Source organism: Arvicola amphibius, chromosome 5 (assembly GCF_903992535.2).
Source record: "Arvicola amphibius chromosome 5, mArvAmp1.2, whole genome shotgun sequence".
NCBI lineage: Eukaryota > Metazoa > Chordata > Mammalia > Rodentia > Cricetidae > Arvicola > Arvicola amphibius.
The window spans coordinates 137411128-137428740 of NC_052051.1; the positions used below are offsets into that span (position 1 = coordinate 137411128).

The window sequence follows — 17613 nt, forward strand, 5'->3', positions numbered from 1 at the left end:
AGATAAATAATGAATACGTAAACACAGTACTCTTCAGGTCTTGACTTTGCAAGATGTGCTTTATTTAAGTCAGTCCTGAACCCCAAGTACACAGGAGTGGGTTTTTGACAGATTCTAGCCCATTCAATGATTCTTCTCAGAAACTTTATTTTAATATTGAATGAAAACTATATTTCACTCATAAATTTTCATGCTACATTGCTAATTCATGAAGAGGTTGTGTTTCCAATGATAATAATTTAAGAAAAGGCCGTTTTTTTAATTCCCCAAGCTCAATATACATATTTCTTTCATAATTATGAACTTAAAAAAACCCGTCTTAGATGTAAAAATGTGATTTGGAATATGTAAACTCTTTGATATGCCTGAAAAACAGCAAGGAAAATGTCATACTGGAAAAACCACTGCCTTAAATCACGGAGATGGGAGAAAGCATATGAGAGGGGGTGGGGAGAGGCAGAAGGGGCGGAGAGAGGCAGAAGAGCCCTGTGGCCTCAGTCCCTGGAGTTACAAAGCTGAGGTGTTCCCATCAAGCTGGACTGACCGCTGCTGTCCTTCTGTTTCTGACGCAATAGGAGCCCTCCGAAGCAGAATGGTCACCGCTGCCTGGGGCTGGCAACCACCCGACCTCAAAGCCAGAGTCCACGGAGTTGCTTTGCTGAGTGTTTTTTCCTGAGAAGTCACTGGTGTTAAATAGAAAGATTCTTCCTAGTCTTCAGTTGAGATAAGGCAGTAGGAGTGTCATTAATGTTATCTTTTTGCTTAGGCTGAGGCTTATCCTTCCACCAACACCGTCTGGGTCACGGGTCCCGCCTTTCCTCTTGAACGTTAGGCAGTGCTGCCGCCTCCTATTGCTGTTGCACCTCTGGAGTGTGCTGAGGGCTCCGGGGCTCTCTGCTCAGCAGTTTCCCCAGTGTGGGAAGAGCTGTGTGTTGCGCTTTCAGGAAAGGTGAGGTCCCCAGAGAGTAAGACACAGGTGCCTTTCCCTTTTCTCTGAGGGAGGGGACCCTCCATGAACCCTTCACATAATCAGTAAGAATGCAAGACACTGTCGACTGAGAAGACCCTAAAGCAAAGAGCCCCGATTTCAGAGAAACGAGAGTACAGAGAACTTCAACAGCGCCTTCGTGCGCGAGGTGGCTTTGGTGACAAAATCAGCTTCTTTCGGCCACCTGCCAGAGAGAAACCGTTGCTGCCAGACTAGAAATGCTTAGCTCTTTATGAGAATGTTGTGCTTTTTCTTAATTAAAAAAAAATGTTAGCTCCCTTCGCAGTCTGGGTCTTAAGGTATCAATTTGTTTTTTCTCTAGTCCACTTGATCATCGTTTCTGGCGATCGGTACAGGAATATCAGTTTGGCATAGAGATCTTCTTCCAGCTCCAGCTCCCCTGTCTCCCGGACTAAAAATATATCTGTGCACAACTTCAAAATTCGGTCCACATTTGGAAGCTCTTCAAACATGATAGAGTGAGAGATGCCACTAAAGAACTCACGGACAAATTTCCCAATTACAAGGACAACTGACGCGTATAATCCCATGATACTGAAAGAGAGAGCAAGGAGAGATAGTCCCCCAACAATTACTATGGTTAGAAACACATTTTAGCAATACGGTGATAAAGCACAACATATTGGGTGGAAACACAATTGCACTGCACATGCTCTTTTGAAAGTAGCTCTTTTCCCTTTAACAATTTTGTTTGGAGGTCTATTTTAAATAATGAAATGCTGGATGGGAAGTTTTTTTTTTTTTAAATGAGGTTAATTTTGAAAAACGTAACATGCTGTACTTGTATCTTAAGAGGGATATTGTATTGTATTGTATTGTATTGTATTGTAATATTTAAGCACTAGAAGGCAAGGAAGTGATCTAGATCTGCTCAGAATTGTGTTGTCTGTGTAATCCATTTGCTCAGGGTTAGAAAGCAACCTAAGACAAACAGTGGTAACACCATACCAACTTGCGTGAAACCATGCCATAACAAGAAGGCACAAAACAAAGGCGTCTCCCAGGGCTGTGTGAGTCACATGGGGCATTCTGATGCTTTTGGGTCTCTTGTTCTGGGTCTTGAAATGGAAAGGCATGGCTTTTTTGCGACTTTCAATACTGTAGAGACACAACTCAGCTCCTAGTAGGAGAAGAGCTGTTCTCCCAACTTCACAGCGTCCAGACACTATAACTACCAATCGTTACATGTTTCCTTACCCATAGCCAGCCAAGAAGCCCAGACTCGGGGGGCTGACTTTGTCATTGAAGACCACCAGCTCCAACGCTTGGGACCCCTGATTGTATATCCTATTTCCGGTCAGGTTGAGAACCCACCACTCACTGTTGGATTTGGTGACGTTGTCTCTGAACAAAATGATGGTGATGTTCATGAAGTTATTTTCTGGAAGAGGAGAAAAACAAAATGAAGGTAGCCTGAGAGTCTCAGGATTTGATGCAAATTAGAAGTTCCCAGTGGCAAGACCTGCCAACGTACGAAGTACACAATTCCAGAACGTGAAGGGCACGACAGGCAGGTGGAGAGGAAGGGAGCCCTGAGCGTCACTCAGATGAGAGTTTTGTCACTGCTACCCCCATGCAAAACAGCCAAATCACGGGGAGCAATGGAGGGCCCACCCCCTAAGAGGCTGTGCTTAGCATCCAGAGAGCCGGGTGCACACAAAGCCCTCACCGTCAACCTTGGATGCAACTGATCAATTCATTTATATTGCCAGCACTTGGCACGTATCTCGTCAGGAGGAAGGCACTTTACCAGCTGTTGAGGGTTTATAGAATGACATGTAATAATAATGTTCCTTATTTTAGTGGGAATGACTGTGTTCACAGTTACGGTCATGTGGCAACTAGCCTAAGGCCAGCATTGTCAAGGTCCCTCCCTTGGAGAGAGCCACTTCTTCTGATTGATGGAATCTATGACAGCTTAAAAGAGAAATAGCATGAGTGCCCACTTTTGCTGGCTCCAGGATGTCGAGGGAGAGAACAGAAACATTCATCTCAGGAAGGACTGATATCAAGAAGTTCTTCAAAACTAGGCCACCTATTATTATTAACTTAGGACTTTGGGGTGTAGTAATAACTGGGATTCTCAAGCTCAGAGGCAGTCACAAGGGGACCGTCTGGTCCTGGGTTCAGAGAGCTCTAGGTTTGGATCTGGTTCTACTGAGTATGTTTCTCGGGTGTGTCATCCACGCCTCAAGCATCCATCTCTTTGTGTGTAAGCTGGAGATACCCATCCGCTTATGCTACACATGTCTGGGGTGACATCATTGGATGTAAGGGATGGCAGGAGCTGTAAGGAAGGAGGGAATTCCATGACACTGCAGGATGGAAGACCAAGAAGGCTGGGAGTGGGGCACGGGGGGCAGACTGGCCTTGAAAACAGAGCAGGGACACAGCTTTCCTTGAACCTCCAGGGAAGGAAGTAGAGCCCTGTGAATAAGACGCTTCACAAGGAGGAGGGAGGTATGTCAGGAGCAGCCACTGGGCTGAACTGAATCTGCTCTGGCAGCCGGTGGGGAGGCCGTCTGCTCAAACAGTGGCTGGGAAGAGCTTGAAAACTCACACCGCGTTTTAGGAGAATCTATCTTTCTCACACTAAACAGTTGCACGGCTACTTCTCTTTTAAAGGGAAATAAGAAAACTTCCCCATGCGTGTTGCAGCTGCTCATAAAAGCATGCCCATTTATTGTTGATGAAGAACAGCTTGCGGAGACGGACTTGGCCTTGCATTTGACCTCACGCCTCACTAGCGCCATCTGTATGGGAGGCTGTAACTGCTCACTAGCTCAAAGTGAGCATCCTGGAGCCAGGTCGCCAGTACCCATGGTGCCTGGTGCAGAGTGCTTCACTTAGAATGGTGAAAGGATCCACGCTGGACACCTGCATCACACTTCGCCATGATCAAAGAGATCAGCAACTTCAGGAAATGAAGTCAAGCAATTTCTCTATAAGTCAAACACGGTCATTCGGTGACAGGAGATAGCCTGGTACAAAGTTTGCCACAGGGCCAGCATAATAACCCCAGACCTGACTTGTTTGCTGGTAACCAGGTTCCGTGGTGTATGCTGCTATCCAAAAATGTTATAGAGGCATGTAGTCTGTGGTTGACCGAAGTATCACGGTGCATATATCTGTCCCCCCCAAAACAACAGCCTTCCTTCCATCACGCCTGTGCCGGAGAAATCCAATAACTGAGACGCTATTGGTGTGTACTGACCCTGGGGCTCAATCAAGCACATCTCATGTTGTTTTTATTGGGAGAAACCACCGTGTTTACCAACGCGAGAGGCAATTCTCTGTAAGCAATCTGGCTGCTCAGAGAATCAAGTGAGCTAAGTCATAAAACACGGGTACGGATCAGTCAGGGAGAAGCAAGGGAAGGACATGGCTTGCAGGTGTGTCAATGGTTCCCCTCGGCAAGAGAAGGCAGAGGCTTTATGGCTCTGGTAATACAGGGTAAGAGAACTAGAAAGCAGAATGCTAAATGTTCAAAAGGTAGACGTCTAAAACTGAATACAGACAAGAGTTTCACAGTTCTGGAATGGCTTCTCATTCTTACCAGATAGAAGTTGCTTTATGGGCTTTGAGTTTGAATCACTGGGTGCCTTCACGTAGTATGGGTAGATCCTTTCTATTGTCCTGCACATTAAGAAAATAAAGAGATGGACTTTAGCTGTTTCCATACCTAAGACTGATGTCTTTGCTGCCATTTTGACCTTTTAGAAAGCAATGATAAAAGTACTCACACAACGATATAACATAGAGATATCTTCATTTATGGGATCTTATAGCCACAGCTCCCCAAAGCTGAGAGTCAATTGAGTCTACCCAGAAAGACATGTAACTCATAGTATATGTAGTCTGAAATATATAGTACATATAGTAGTTGCTGGCCTTTCTTACATTTGGGACCTGTTACTGAGAAAAAGCCATGTTTGTTGGCTAGACTATTTTAACAGTTATCTTTAGTAGTGAGCTCTTTACTGACTTTATTTCTTTATTTATTTTGGTATGTCAAAGATACGTACAGTCAATAGGAGTATCTGGTGAAGAGCGAGCTTGAGGACACAGCACGTGACCTGGACCCTAAGTTTTGTTTGTCTTAGAGGAGCTGCCTGACTCCGTGTTCTCTCCTCTGGAAATGGCAGACAGTGAAGCACTGGTGATCTACGAGAGCCCCGGAACATCAGGGATTCGTGAAGTCAAGGAGGAGCTAAGTATTCAAATGACTGGGTCCTAGTAATCTTTCTGTCCAGTGCATCACCATGAGGCCATGGCAGCCTGGAATAACACGCTGGGAAAACTGCCAGTGGGCATGCGGACTATTCTGTCGGTTTGGAATATAGGTCCTCTTCCCTCTGCGAGTTCCTAGTTACCTAATGTAAGTTTGAAACTGAGCACTTACGGGGCGTGTTTTTCCCTCCTCCAGTCTTCTCTTGCCTCCTGTCTTTCAATCCCCCCCCCCCCCCCCCCCACATTCTGCCAGTTCAATATTCAGCTGCCCTGGGACAAGAGTCATAAAAGGAAGGGGTCTGTCCTTGGATTTTGATGATTTGTGGCAGTCAGGAGCAAGGCTTGTTACTCAGAGGTCAGGTCAGAGCCCGCTAAGCTGGAAGACAGAGGCAGGGGAGGGGAGGTTTCAACACTGGAGGCAATCTGTGAAGCCTTCTCCAGCCTGCTTTCTTTCTTTGAAGGTAGATGGTCTCACTGGGTACCTAGCTCAGGAGGTAGGCATGATGTCAGAAAGCCTGAATTATTTAGGTGAAGTCCTTGTCCTACCCTGTAAAGGGAGTGACCTTCGGAGCAGGGAAATGAAGCAAACACTGGCTTGTATTATGACGGACAGGTAGATGCAGGAGAATGTGAGGTGTTTCGAGACCTCGAGACACACGGGGGATCAGCACAGTGACACCCCAGCGGGTGGAGAATGGGGTCTAAAGACTGAGGGAGAGCTGCCTTGCAGCAGGCATTGGCCACCCAGAGTAGAGAACAGTGTGCCTCACGGTGGAAGGACAGCAGGACAACACTTCGCCATGGATGGAGAATGTCCCCGGAGCCACCCCCACTGTCATTCACAACATACACGTAACGACAGGCAAATTGGAGATAGAGTCCTGGGACTTAGAACTGTCACTTGCATCCTCAAACGAGTTGGATTGCATCAGAAGCCTCGCTCTGTGCACAGGGCTACACAACTTACACGGGCGTGTTTGAGCTTTCTGTGTCGTTGCCGGCGATCATTTTAGCTATATTGTTTCGTGTTTCGTTTGCCAGAGGGAAAGAAAGCTTATCGGTTGCTATTTCTGCTTTGGCACCCAGAGTCATGTTTCTGTGATGAAAAGAATAAGAACAAGAAAAGCTGAAGGTTAGCTATTGTTCTAAAGTCTGGAAGAGAGACCCGTGCATACTTGACTCACTGTTGTGTCTCATCAAGTTTTCAGTGAGTCCAGATTTTTCCATCCCAACCATCCTGGTCACCCCACCTCCATTTCCACCCTCTTAAGCAGTCAAATTTATAAAATTGAGGGAGACCTCAACCCCATGAGGCAGAATCGAGGGATCAGGGTCTGCTGGCCAAGCAGCAACTGTCATGATGAGCTCATGGGAATCTCAGAGACATTCTTATGCAAAAGTAACGATGTCAGTCTGCATGGTAACCAGCAGACCCTGTGTTTAATCAGAGGTTACTTTTGTCATGATTTGGTGGCTCTTCAAAGCAAGGGACAGAAACCAAGTGTTTGGCCACTGGTCCAAATGGGAATTGAGAGAGAGGAGACATTAAGGAGAAAATAAGATTATGGAAAACACTGAGCGACCTCTTTGAAAGGACCCTTTCCTGTTTCCTCGTGAGCTCACTTTAGATTCTAAGATTTCCTCAGAATTTGTCATGATCCCTTCATCTTGTTGTTTAGCTTTTTTATACAAGGTTTCCCTCTGTAGCCCAGGCTAGCTGTGTTGCTCATGCTGCCCACTGTGATCCTCTTGCCTCCGGCCTTCTGAATGCTAGAATTACAGGTGTGAGCTATGATGATTTCTGATACACCAGGAAGTTCAAGTTGTGGTTTCAAATGAGCCTGCTGGAGGTCTTCCTGGGGTCCTGTCACAGTTCCCAAGACTGTGACAAAGGAAACTAGCCATGTTCTGTTGTGCTGAGATTCCCCCAGTGCCCATGACTAAAGCACTGGGTGGAACGTCTAGATGCAGGACCTTTTAGTAAGACATCCTTAGGTTTTCCAAACAAAAGCAAAGTCAGGGGCATATGCTCAGGCTTGATTGTGGTGGGGTAGGGGTAGAGCTGGCTCTCCTGCTTCCAGGACTGCTATGGTACCCCCAAATCTCACACCCACAGAACAGACCTCCCAAGGCTTCTCTAGTGGAGCAGGGATGCTAGTGGGACCCAAGCCTGCAAACACAGTTCTCTATTACTCAAGCCAAACTTCAGCTTTTCGTAGTGATCTTAACTAAGCACACAGACTCTATTTTCTAGCCCATTCTTTCCCTCCTTTCTCTACTCTTCTGTCTTGCTCACATAATTCATTGCTGTCCTCTTTTAGAAAAGAAAACCTAATTTAAAAAGACCCTAAGCCATTCTTAGTCTGGTCATTGGTTCCTAGAAAAGCCATATTTCCTCAGTGAAATGCGAGCTTTAGCAGCAAAGGCAAGTGGCTGAACGTAAAGATTGTGTCAAGCGGTGTTACTGTTTGTTCCCCCAGCCTAAGGGAAGAGTAGGGTTAGGGAAGGATGCATGGAAACACAGTAACTACCTCTGAATACTCCATGAAAAAACAACAGAGAAGAAACTATTGGGGTCGGTGAGCTCCTGTATCATTTTCTGCTTACTGGGAGGGCTGATGGTCCACAAAGAATTTGAGTTTCCTTCCAGTTCTGCGACTGTTATGTCTTCTTTTTCATAATTCTCCAGAAATTGCATAGCACCCTGCACACACACAAACGCACACGTGTGAATGGATTCTACACACGATGCTCTTGAAGGAAGCAGCTCATCTTTCATTCAACCGATTTTACGAAGAAGTCTCCATAGGGAGGATTGTTTACACTGTGCCCAGGCTTTAGGATCCCAGAGCAGGAACATGGCAGCTCCCGTCACATGTCCAACCGTTCCTATCCACCCAGAAAGGAGAGCCTCATAATCCACATCATGTTTCCCCATTGCCAAGAAATCGGTGAACTGAGGAAGCGGATCCTCCTCACAGGAGACAGCATTTAATCCAACCAGGCCCTGTCCTTAGGGATGCTGATCATTTGAGATTAGCTTTGTTGCTATGGACTTTAGGTGACGATTTGAAATAGAAACATCTGTTTGCCTGATCTGGTTCTGTAAATTGAAACTATCGTCTGTGAAACTTTTTTATGATGAAACTCATGTTATTATCTTATTGGAAAATAAACGACAGAGAAATGAGCAACATCCCCACCCCGAGCATACTATCCAGGACTTATGTAGCAAAGGGACACGTTTCTTTTGGTTTGACATTTTAAAATGTAACAGTCTGATTCTTTTCCCATCTATATTTTATTTGAGAACTTGTCATAAAACTAATAGGATTCTTAAAGACATTTTTTATTACAAGAGAAATTACTTAGGAAATCATCTCTTCAGATAACAAAGCGTGTAATGTGAACATGGCCAGAAGTGCAGACCTTTTTTTCCAGGAGGACTGCTGGAGGAACCAGTTCCAGCTGGATTCATGTAATATATCTGGTATGATTTCCTTAACCAATCAGTACTTTTTTTAAACATGCAAATCACTTCAGTTTCTGCTATCCAAAGCAATGCGTTCTTAAGCAAGCATCCACCTAATTGCCTTCCCATATTTCGAATTACTTTCTTAATTCAAGATTCCCAGGGCAAGCAGGCCAATCAAAGACCAATATCACCATATGCATGTGTTTAAATGAGGAAAAACCCTGTTGTAACTTCATTAAAATGTTTCAAATTAAACTTGTGTTTGCTATCATTTATGTTTCTTATGTTATCAAAGTAGTCAGGTGCCACAGGCAACTGAGGCGCCTAGAAAAATTCACCATCTCACCACCAGGGGGCACAGCAAAGCTTTCCAGCTGCCTGACACCAGCAAGAGAGACCGTGTGGAGGCCGTCTTCCTGGAGATCTGCCCACATTTACTTACGGTGTTGGTGGCGAAAGGCTTTAGGAATGCTTTATACTTTGCGTTGTCCATAACCTTCAGCTGGCTTTGCTGGGCACTCATTGTGAAGATAGGCTGCAAAACAAAGGTACACGGCACACTCAACAGGAGACGCTGGTACTTCCCCGCATTTGGGTTAAAGTAAAAATATTTCCTTGTTAGGAACTACTGATCCCGGAAAGGCAGTTGGCCTCAGAGATCTCTTTTTTACACGGATTAGTCCTATACTCAAAACCAATGAACTGTTATTATTATTACTGTTGTTGCTCTTTTACTATTTGCTGTGCTAGGGATCAAACCCAGGCCCTTGCACATCCTTGGCAACACAACTTCCCCGTCACCAAGTGTGTGCACATTCTTTCACATACCATGTGTCTTCTGATCAGAGAGCATTTAGATAAAACTCTGGCATCAACCAGGGGGTGGTGGCACATGCCTTTAATCCCAGCACTTGGGAGGCAGAGGCAGGAGGATCTCTGGGCTACAGAGTGAGTTCCAGGGCAGTCAGGGCTACACAGAGAAATCCTGTCCTGAAAAAAACAACAAAACAAAACTGGCATTGAGAACTATCACTACGCGCCTCAGTCAGGGCTCTCGTGAACGAATACTGCATTAGGAGAGGTTCCTAATGCATGGGGGAAGCTAGGTTACCTGATAGCCTCCCAGGGTGATTGTGACTGACACATCCAGGGGCTGGTTGATAACCCCTGCGACAGATTTGATCAAAGACATGAAGAGCAGCGGGAACCACACGATACAGATGAGCAAGACGATGATCATGCCACCCATGCCGTACTTCACTGCTTTCTTCTTCTTCTGGCCCCGGGGCTGGGGGTATCTCTGCAACACAATGATTTAGAAAGTTTCAGCAGGTGCCCGAGAGAAGCGGGAGGAGGCAGGGTCAGACAAGGGTGAGTGCTTCCCTCACTGCCCTGGGGAATACGGACTTGGTCCTGATTCCTCTTTACATGCAGCAGAGACCTATCCCAGCCTTGGGATGGAGGTATAAAGTTGTACCAAAGCCCAAGAGGCTCCCGTTAAACTCAATGCATAGTGCACACTCTCAAAGACCGGGTTGTTCTGCCTGGCGAGCATGGCCCTCCTGTGGCCAGTGAGTGACAAAGCCCCTCTGAGTTCTGGACATGGCTGGTGAGAGGAAAGGAGGAATTCATGTGGTAGGAACAGGAACAAATAGCCAGCACAGTCTCTGGCTGTGTCCCCTCCGCAGGCCACACTGCAGACTCAATAAGTTTCCCCTGAGGGTGGGAGGCGAGTGGGAGGAGCTGGCTTTGCTTGAGAAGTTAGTGTCTGAGATATGTGAGTGTCTTGCTTGTTACTCCTGCACACAACTTTTCTCCCTTTCCCAGTTACTTTCCAGGTTAGCTGATGCTATGGTTGGGGTTTGGTTTGATCCTTCTGATACTCAGGTTGAGCTGTGATCACCATAATGAGCATTACGAGATGATTAGAACCTTGAATGAACCCATCTGGAGAGAAGGTAGTAATTGGCTCTCTTGAGAGTTGTTCTGCTATGAATGCCAGTCCAGCTGGGTCTCTTGCGATTTCCTTGTCTCTCTTTACGATGTCCTGTACCACCTGGGAACTTTGCCAACAAGAAGTCTGTTACTAGAGGTGGCCCTCTTCATGGTGAACGGGACTCCTAATTTATTCCATATGCAATCCTTGACAGACTACAGAGAAGACCTTTCAAAGGGGCTGCCAATTTTTTGTCCCAGGTTACTTCCCCATTCCTCTCTTGGTAGCTCAGTGCCTTATTGTTGGAAGATGGGAAAACTACGGTGCTGTTCCTGTTATGTCTAATTAGTTTCCCAGAGCATGCTGGGAAGTGGCCTCATGGGGATGAGTGCAAAGTTGGCAGTTCACATTTTAAGTTCACGGCAAACCTTTGCCTTTCAGGAAACTGTTCTTGCTTCATAGAGTGCTATAATGATCCTATCACACATCACAGAGCTTCCAACAGAGAACTAGAAAGAGGCACTTGGGTCAATGTGCTAAGGGCTGGATGGGCTGTGCAGAGAAGTAGGAAGGCCCCCGGGAAAGATGAACCAAATCTGGAGCTAGGGAAGGCCTGTGAGGAAAAAAAAAATTAAAAATGCCACATTTGACATTTGAGGTTGTGAAGGCGTTAGACCAGGAGAAGTGAGCAGGAGTTTTCAGAGAGTAAAGAAACTCACTAAGGTCTTAAAAGTATCCGGCAAACATCCCTGTGACAGCAGAGGAGAGGAGACAGGGATTGGCGAAGCGACCTTACGAGCAAACAGAAAAGCAGATGCTCCGTCTGCCCCAAGTCAACTCACGTTTTCCACTAACTCGCTCAGCGAAGCTTCCCTACCTACTGGTGAATCTGCTTTCCCAGGAGCTGCTTTCCGGCAAGCACCTGTTTATTCCATGTGTGCTTACTGTGAGACAAGATATTCACACGTGTCTTTCCTGGACCACAAGGCCTATGCTTTGGGGCTTTGCATGCTGTAGCGAGTCTGGCCGCACCGACAGTGCTCAGCCAGTGTTCAGAGCAGACTGGAAACAGAGGCCCCATATTGCCATCTTCCGTTTACAGTCCTTCGTCACATGTTGTTCCAGCCACTCTGGCTTACCCATGCCCTGGCATTTGGGCTGCCATAGGAAGGGAATGTGGCAGATACAATGAAGAGAATCCTCTTAGCCTCAGCCCCCCAGGCTTCCCAGGAATGTGAGGCCATCTGGAGGGGAACCTGGGGCTTCTCTGAGGATAAGGGAAGGGCCATCATCCTCTCTCCCTGTAGGCCCCATGACTGTGGATCCAGCCAATGTCAGATGACATATGCTAGAGGGGAACTGTGGGAACTATTTTTTGTTCTAACTCACTCAAGAATGCAGCCTGATCTCCATTTGTAGAGCGTCTGCACGCTGTTAAGCATCATGAGTGCTAGAGAAATGATTTACTAGTGGAGGTTAGTGGAGATAACACCCTTATCTCCAGAATTGTGAACCACAAATAAACCTTTCTTCTTTTTGAGTTGATTTGCCTTGGGTGTTTAGTTATAGTATCAGCAATCTAACATATGGAAGTAGACTTAGTGTCTCCATAAAGTAAACATTACCCTGGGGTCCTAAGTGTCTATGTACTTGGATGTTTCCTGGCAACCAACTTGTCTTATTTTCCATTGACATTTTTTGGAGCTTGTGACTACTTGTCTTTTTGTTGGTTTATGTCTCACAAATATCAACCTAGTTTTGCATGGTTTTCTAAAATATTCACACTGTTGCAAATAGCTGTTACTTCTGCTTCCTCTTATGTTTTGCTAGTGAGCCAAGTGATTTCTTGATTCTTTCTGGTGTTCTCATATGTGGCCATTTCTAGGGTCTTCGTTACCCTCGCTATTACCCTGTGTCCTTTGATGCTCGTGTTTTCCCTTCTGGTTGTGTGTAGTTTGTCCTCAGAGGACCAATGAATGGGACATTCTCTATGAGAAGTTGTGGATGGGACCTTTGCAAGGCATTTGGGCCAAACAAGGTGTCTTCATGAATGAACTCAATTTTTCTTGAGAAATGGCCTTGTTATCAGGGGAGGCTGTCCCCTCTTCAAATGGCCTGGTTATCACGAGAGGCTGTCCCCTCTTCAAATGGCCTGGTTATCACGAGAGGCTGTCCCCTCTTCTTTATTATCACACTTTCTTGGTTCTTTCTTTGTTTTTTCACCATGCATAGAGAGGCAGGAAGCCAAACAGATGTTGCCCTGTAGGACCAGTAGTCAAAAATAAATCTTTTTTTCTTTATAAATTACCTCGTTCCAGATGTTTGTTACAGCAATAACAAAAGCACAGACTAAGGCATCATTTCAGTTTTTGTGTTCTTTAAATATAAGGACAAGAGGCTGTAGAGATGGCTCAGTGGTCTGGCTGCTCTTCTAGAGGACCCAGGTTTGATTCCCAGTACCCACAAGGTGACTCACAAGCATTGGTAACTCCAGTCCAGGGGAATCTATCAGCCCCTCCAAGCCACGAACCTGCAGTTTCCTGAAAAATCTCATCGTAAACCCTATTTTCAGGGAAAGAAGGTGTTCTGTGCCCCTGTACCATCCTTCCAATTTTAGGGACTTCCAGTTGTAGTTTACCAGGGTGTAATCCCACCACAAGTGTGCCAGGGACAGCCTGCAAATGCACTTAACAAAAAAGAGAAAATAGAAAAAATTTCATAGCAGACTTCCGTGATGCAACTTGAGAACCATCGAAAGAGTATACGTAGCTAATGCTGAGACAATCGGTTGCTTCATTTCTCTTTGGAGGAGCCCACATCTGTGCTGTCTGGTTTCTTCCTTCCGAGTGCTTATCCTGCTCGTAGCTCTTAAGCTTGAACCTGTCTTAGAACACCTCGAACAAAATCTCCAAGCTCTGCTTCGTGACCAAAGTCCTGAAATTCTTTTCAGCATCAAAGTCACAAATTCTGGTTTGGCCTGAGCTGGGGTCCCTAAACATTTAGAGGAATTTTTCAGTGCAAATTCTTGAGCGGCATTGTGGAGCCATGTCTCTAGCTCCTCATCTCTCACAGGGTCTCAATGCCTTCAGGTCCATAGACGTCATAAATGCATGTGCCTCCTGATAGACTGTGGAGCCGTTTGTGGGGGAGAGCTGGGAACGCACACTAGATGTGACACACATTAGAAGAGACGCTTTGAAAGACAGTATCTCAAAGGGAGACAGGAAGACATGTTCCACTCCTTGGCTAATGTTGGTTGTGTGTTTCTGTTACCATGATACAAGATACTCTGGTTCCATATGACAAGCTTTCAGACCATCCAGTAAGACTAAACTATAGTTAAACTTGATAGCTACCTACTCTAAGAACATTTTTAAAAATCATTTCCTTTACCAGGGGGATTAAAGTACCTATCCCTCCTCCAGAGGAAAGCATATGGCGAGCATGAGTCCACACTGCCCAACCAACCCTAGTTTCTCTGCACTTGGCTCCCCAGTGAAGCATTCGAGGGTGACTGGGTCAGGTGGCAACACATCCCTTCTTTTACATCAATTACGATACAATCACCAAAAGAAGAAACATCTGGATGCTGTTGCTGACAATGGCAGAAGTGAAATTTAAAGCCTACAACCCCCGTGGGATGGAAATCAATGCTGTATTTTTAGCTCATGGCAGGTTTCATGCTCCCACCTCTGTCCATTTGGCTGCAAACACGCAGTATTCGCGTGAATCTTGTAACCGACCGGTGCTCGCGAGCGGCTGGCAGGAACGAGGTGCTTTCATGGGCTCTTTACCTTTTCTGACTCTCGCCAGCACTTTAAGATGAAAATGTGTGCGTAAATGTCCTCCACACAAATCCAGCTGGAGAGGCTCAAGGTCGTGTCTGTCCACACCCAGTCCATCACAGCCCTCAGCTCAGTCAGGAACGGGACCAGGCGGAACCTGCAGGGAACCACATTTAGTCAGACGGACATCTGGAGGATGGCCCCATTGTCTAGCTCACCTCAGAAATTCATGCGGAAGAAATTTGTTTAAAAGGTGATGAGTTAAGAAAAACTTTCAAGGTAATCCTCACAGCAAAATCCATCTGGGAATACAACTGCTTCACACTATAAATTGAATATATGGATTGATATTTTTCATCCCTATTTTCTCTGATGGTTGTAACCGACTGGGACTTCATATTAAACGTTGATTCTGTTTTTTCTCACACGTGTTTGTACTGTAAGAATTAATGGGCAGAGGTTGTTTGAGTTGTTACGGCTTTGCTGATGGATGAGTCAGGAAAGAGTCAACCATCTGATAAAGATGAGAGCGGATGGGGGAGGCGGAGGGACCAGGGAATGTCACTGGAGCCAGAGAGAGGACTCATGATCAGTGGCTTGCCTAGGTTAAAGAGGCTCACTGCTTTCGGTTGTACTGGGGAATGGGCTACCCTGAGCTCTAGCAGGCTCTGAGGAATATTCCAAGCTCTTTGAATGGCAGAGATTTTTTTCCTGCCAGGCTGGGGAGGTAGGCTGATTCTAGGATCCCCTACAGCCACGTCGTTAATCATTCAAAACCCCTGCCCTGGGCTCTTACAATCTTCCTGACGTCCCTTCCTTCAATGACCCTTGAGCCTTGGGAAGGCTTTTTATTCCCAAACATTATCATGATAACTAGGTAAATTATTAAAGTGAAAATAATCCAGTGTGGATGGTTCTCGGGCTCCTTCCTGGCAGGTATTCGGTGACTGAGTATGAAAAGGTGCTTAAAGCAGGACCTTGTGTGGGGCTGGCACTGTGAGAGTTTCTGGGTGCCTTACACGCCCGCTTTCTCTCTCTCCTCCCTCCTGGTGGAAGAAACGCAATGCCTCCCCACTGCTTCCACTCCCCCAGTGAGAGACAAGGCAGTGCCCTCACCCTTGAAACAAAAAGAGGTTGACATAATTGTAGCTCTTGGTGAGGAAGTTTCCGAGCACGCGCGTTGGGTAGCCACAGCGGATCTGATAGGCAGACAACCCAAAGTACACACACTTCACGAAGTACCAGAGCTGAGCCACCAGGTTCTGGCTGAATTTCCTAAAAGACAAAATTATGGAAGATAAAGCAACGGGATGCTTTTCTTGTACAGAAGGCAACAGTTTAGAATAAAGAACAAACAAATTTCCCCTCTGCCACTATAACATCACCTAAGAGAGTGGAGTGGACACCTTCTGTTTATAGTAATCTGCTTTGTTTTTCTTTTATTTATTGATTGAGTTGTTCACACACTAATTATTAACTGGGCTACAAGACTCATTTGAGGTGGAAGTACAGATTCCAAAGGCCATATAGGAGAAAAGGGGGAGCTTTGGGTGTGGGAGAGATGGGAGAAGTGGAAGAGAATTTGAGGTACTGGAACTCAGCTTACTGAGGACTTTTAGATCTATATCCCATTTTAGTCAGGGGAAAACCAGTAGCCACCTTCAAACCCCACCCCTAGTAAACTTCAGGCTGCCTTATTCTTGAAATAGTCTTGCTGTATAGCCCAGGCTGGTCTCGAACTCATGACTGTTCCAGCTTCCTGAATTCTGGGATTACTGTATACTTCAACTTGCTCAGTAGTATCTACCCTTTATAAATTCACTCATGCCAATTCTTAGTCTATTTTAACCATTAGCAATAGTCCTGACAGAAACAACATCATTTTGTAATGGGTCTACCTGGTCCCCTACATGGGCTTTTCGGGTTCCATTATCATCCATGTGTCTGATATTATCACTTTCCCCTTATCACCTCCTGATATGTCTTTGAACCAGCTGAATAACCCCATTTCTCATCAGTTTCTCACATGACACTGTCTCGTGTCCTCTTCCCCTTTGACGGGTGCACCTAAGACCAAACTCAGCTCCTCTTGACATTGGCTGCGTGGTAGAGACAAACACAGCTCAAAGTTCTTTGGTCTGCCCTGGATCTGAGACTGCCACTTCTCTTATTTCTGAAACCTTTGTTTCTGCAAACATGGATGAGATATCCACTGAGGAGGAGGAGTGAACTCCAACTCTGCGTCTGAACCGAACATCGCTCAGATCCTTGCCTTTTGCCGTTCCACCATCCCAGTGGATCTCTTTGGGGGCGACCTTACCTCTCAGTCACACTGGGTAAGATGAAGAACATCCAGAAGTGGATCCCAAACACGAGGATGACCTGGAAAATGACCTTGCCCAGCACAGTCTTCCTGAGGTAGAGCGCACGGTCCACCACCATGGTTCCAAACTGAATAAGAACCATCACCAGGAATGGCCCGGGGACCTGGTCTTCTGATAAAGAAGAGGTAATATCTGCAGCCGCTGAGTGTTTCTGGGGAGGGAAGAACAGGCTCAGCCTGAGTGGCATTTCTCAAGATAGAAATCTTCTCTCCTAGTCAGCGGATGAGGGAGGACCCTTGGCCCAACCTACCCCAAAGGCCCAGAAGCCAAAGACGATGATGATGAAGTCCACAGTGTCGGCCAGGAACATCAGCACATACACGTCAGTCACAGCACTGTAGTCCGGGTGGATGAGGTCATAGAAAAACTGCCGAATGGGTACGTATATCTGCAGAGTTCTGCAAGACAAGGCCGCTTGTTTCACAAGGGTAGCATGGGAAAATGGCTGACCCCGCTCCAACTCCACTCTCCTGCTCCTATCCAGGCCCCACCTTCTACTACAAGCCGAGGCAGAGACCCTTGGAGAGACCCCTGTTCAGGGAGTACAGAGGAGTTTACTGCCAACGCAGGTAGAACCTGGAAGATTCCATGACTCTTCTCTTACTTGAAGCCGAACAGAATTGCATAATGCCCTAAAAGCCAGGCACTGGGTATGTGGTTGTCTGGGTCTGGCTATTCATTCTATATAAGCCCGTGTTGCAGAATTCTCTCTGTTTTACCCTAAATGTATATAAAATTTGGGGTGAGACTGTGACTGAGGCCAGAGGAGGAGAAAGTGAGGGAGCCTATGAGGA

General features: G+C 46.1%; 1 protein-coding gene across 1 annotated transcript in view; it reads right to left on the reverse strand.

Annotated features, from left to right (window-relative positions):
• Nucleotides 1-1290: 1290 nt before the first annotated feature.
• Nucleotides 1291-17613, reverse strand: part of Piezo2 (piezo type mechanosensitive ion channel component 2) — a 345375-nt gene continuing 329052 nt past the window's right edge. The window contains 11 exon segments of the mRNA XM_042055171.1: nt 1291-1543; nt 2207-2390; nt 4566-4645; nt 6207-6335; nt 7771-7943; nt 9157-9249; nt 9826-10014; nt 14445-14592; nt 15552-15710; nt 16756-16970; nt 17070-17217. Of these exon segments, the coding sequence (XP_041911105.1) occupies nt 1291-1543; nt 2207-2390; nt 4566-4645; nt 6207-6335; nt 7771-7943; nt 9157-9249; nt 9826-10014; nt 14445-14592; nt 15552-15710; nt 16756-16970; nt 17070-17217 (1771 nt within the window).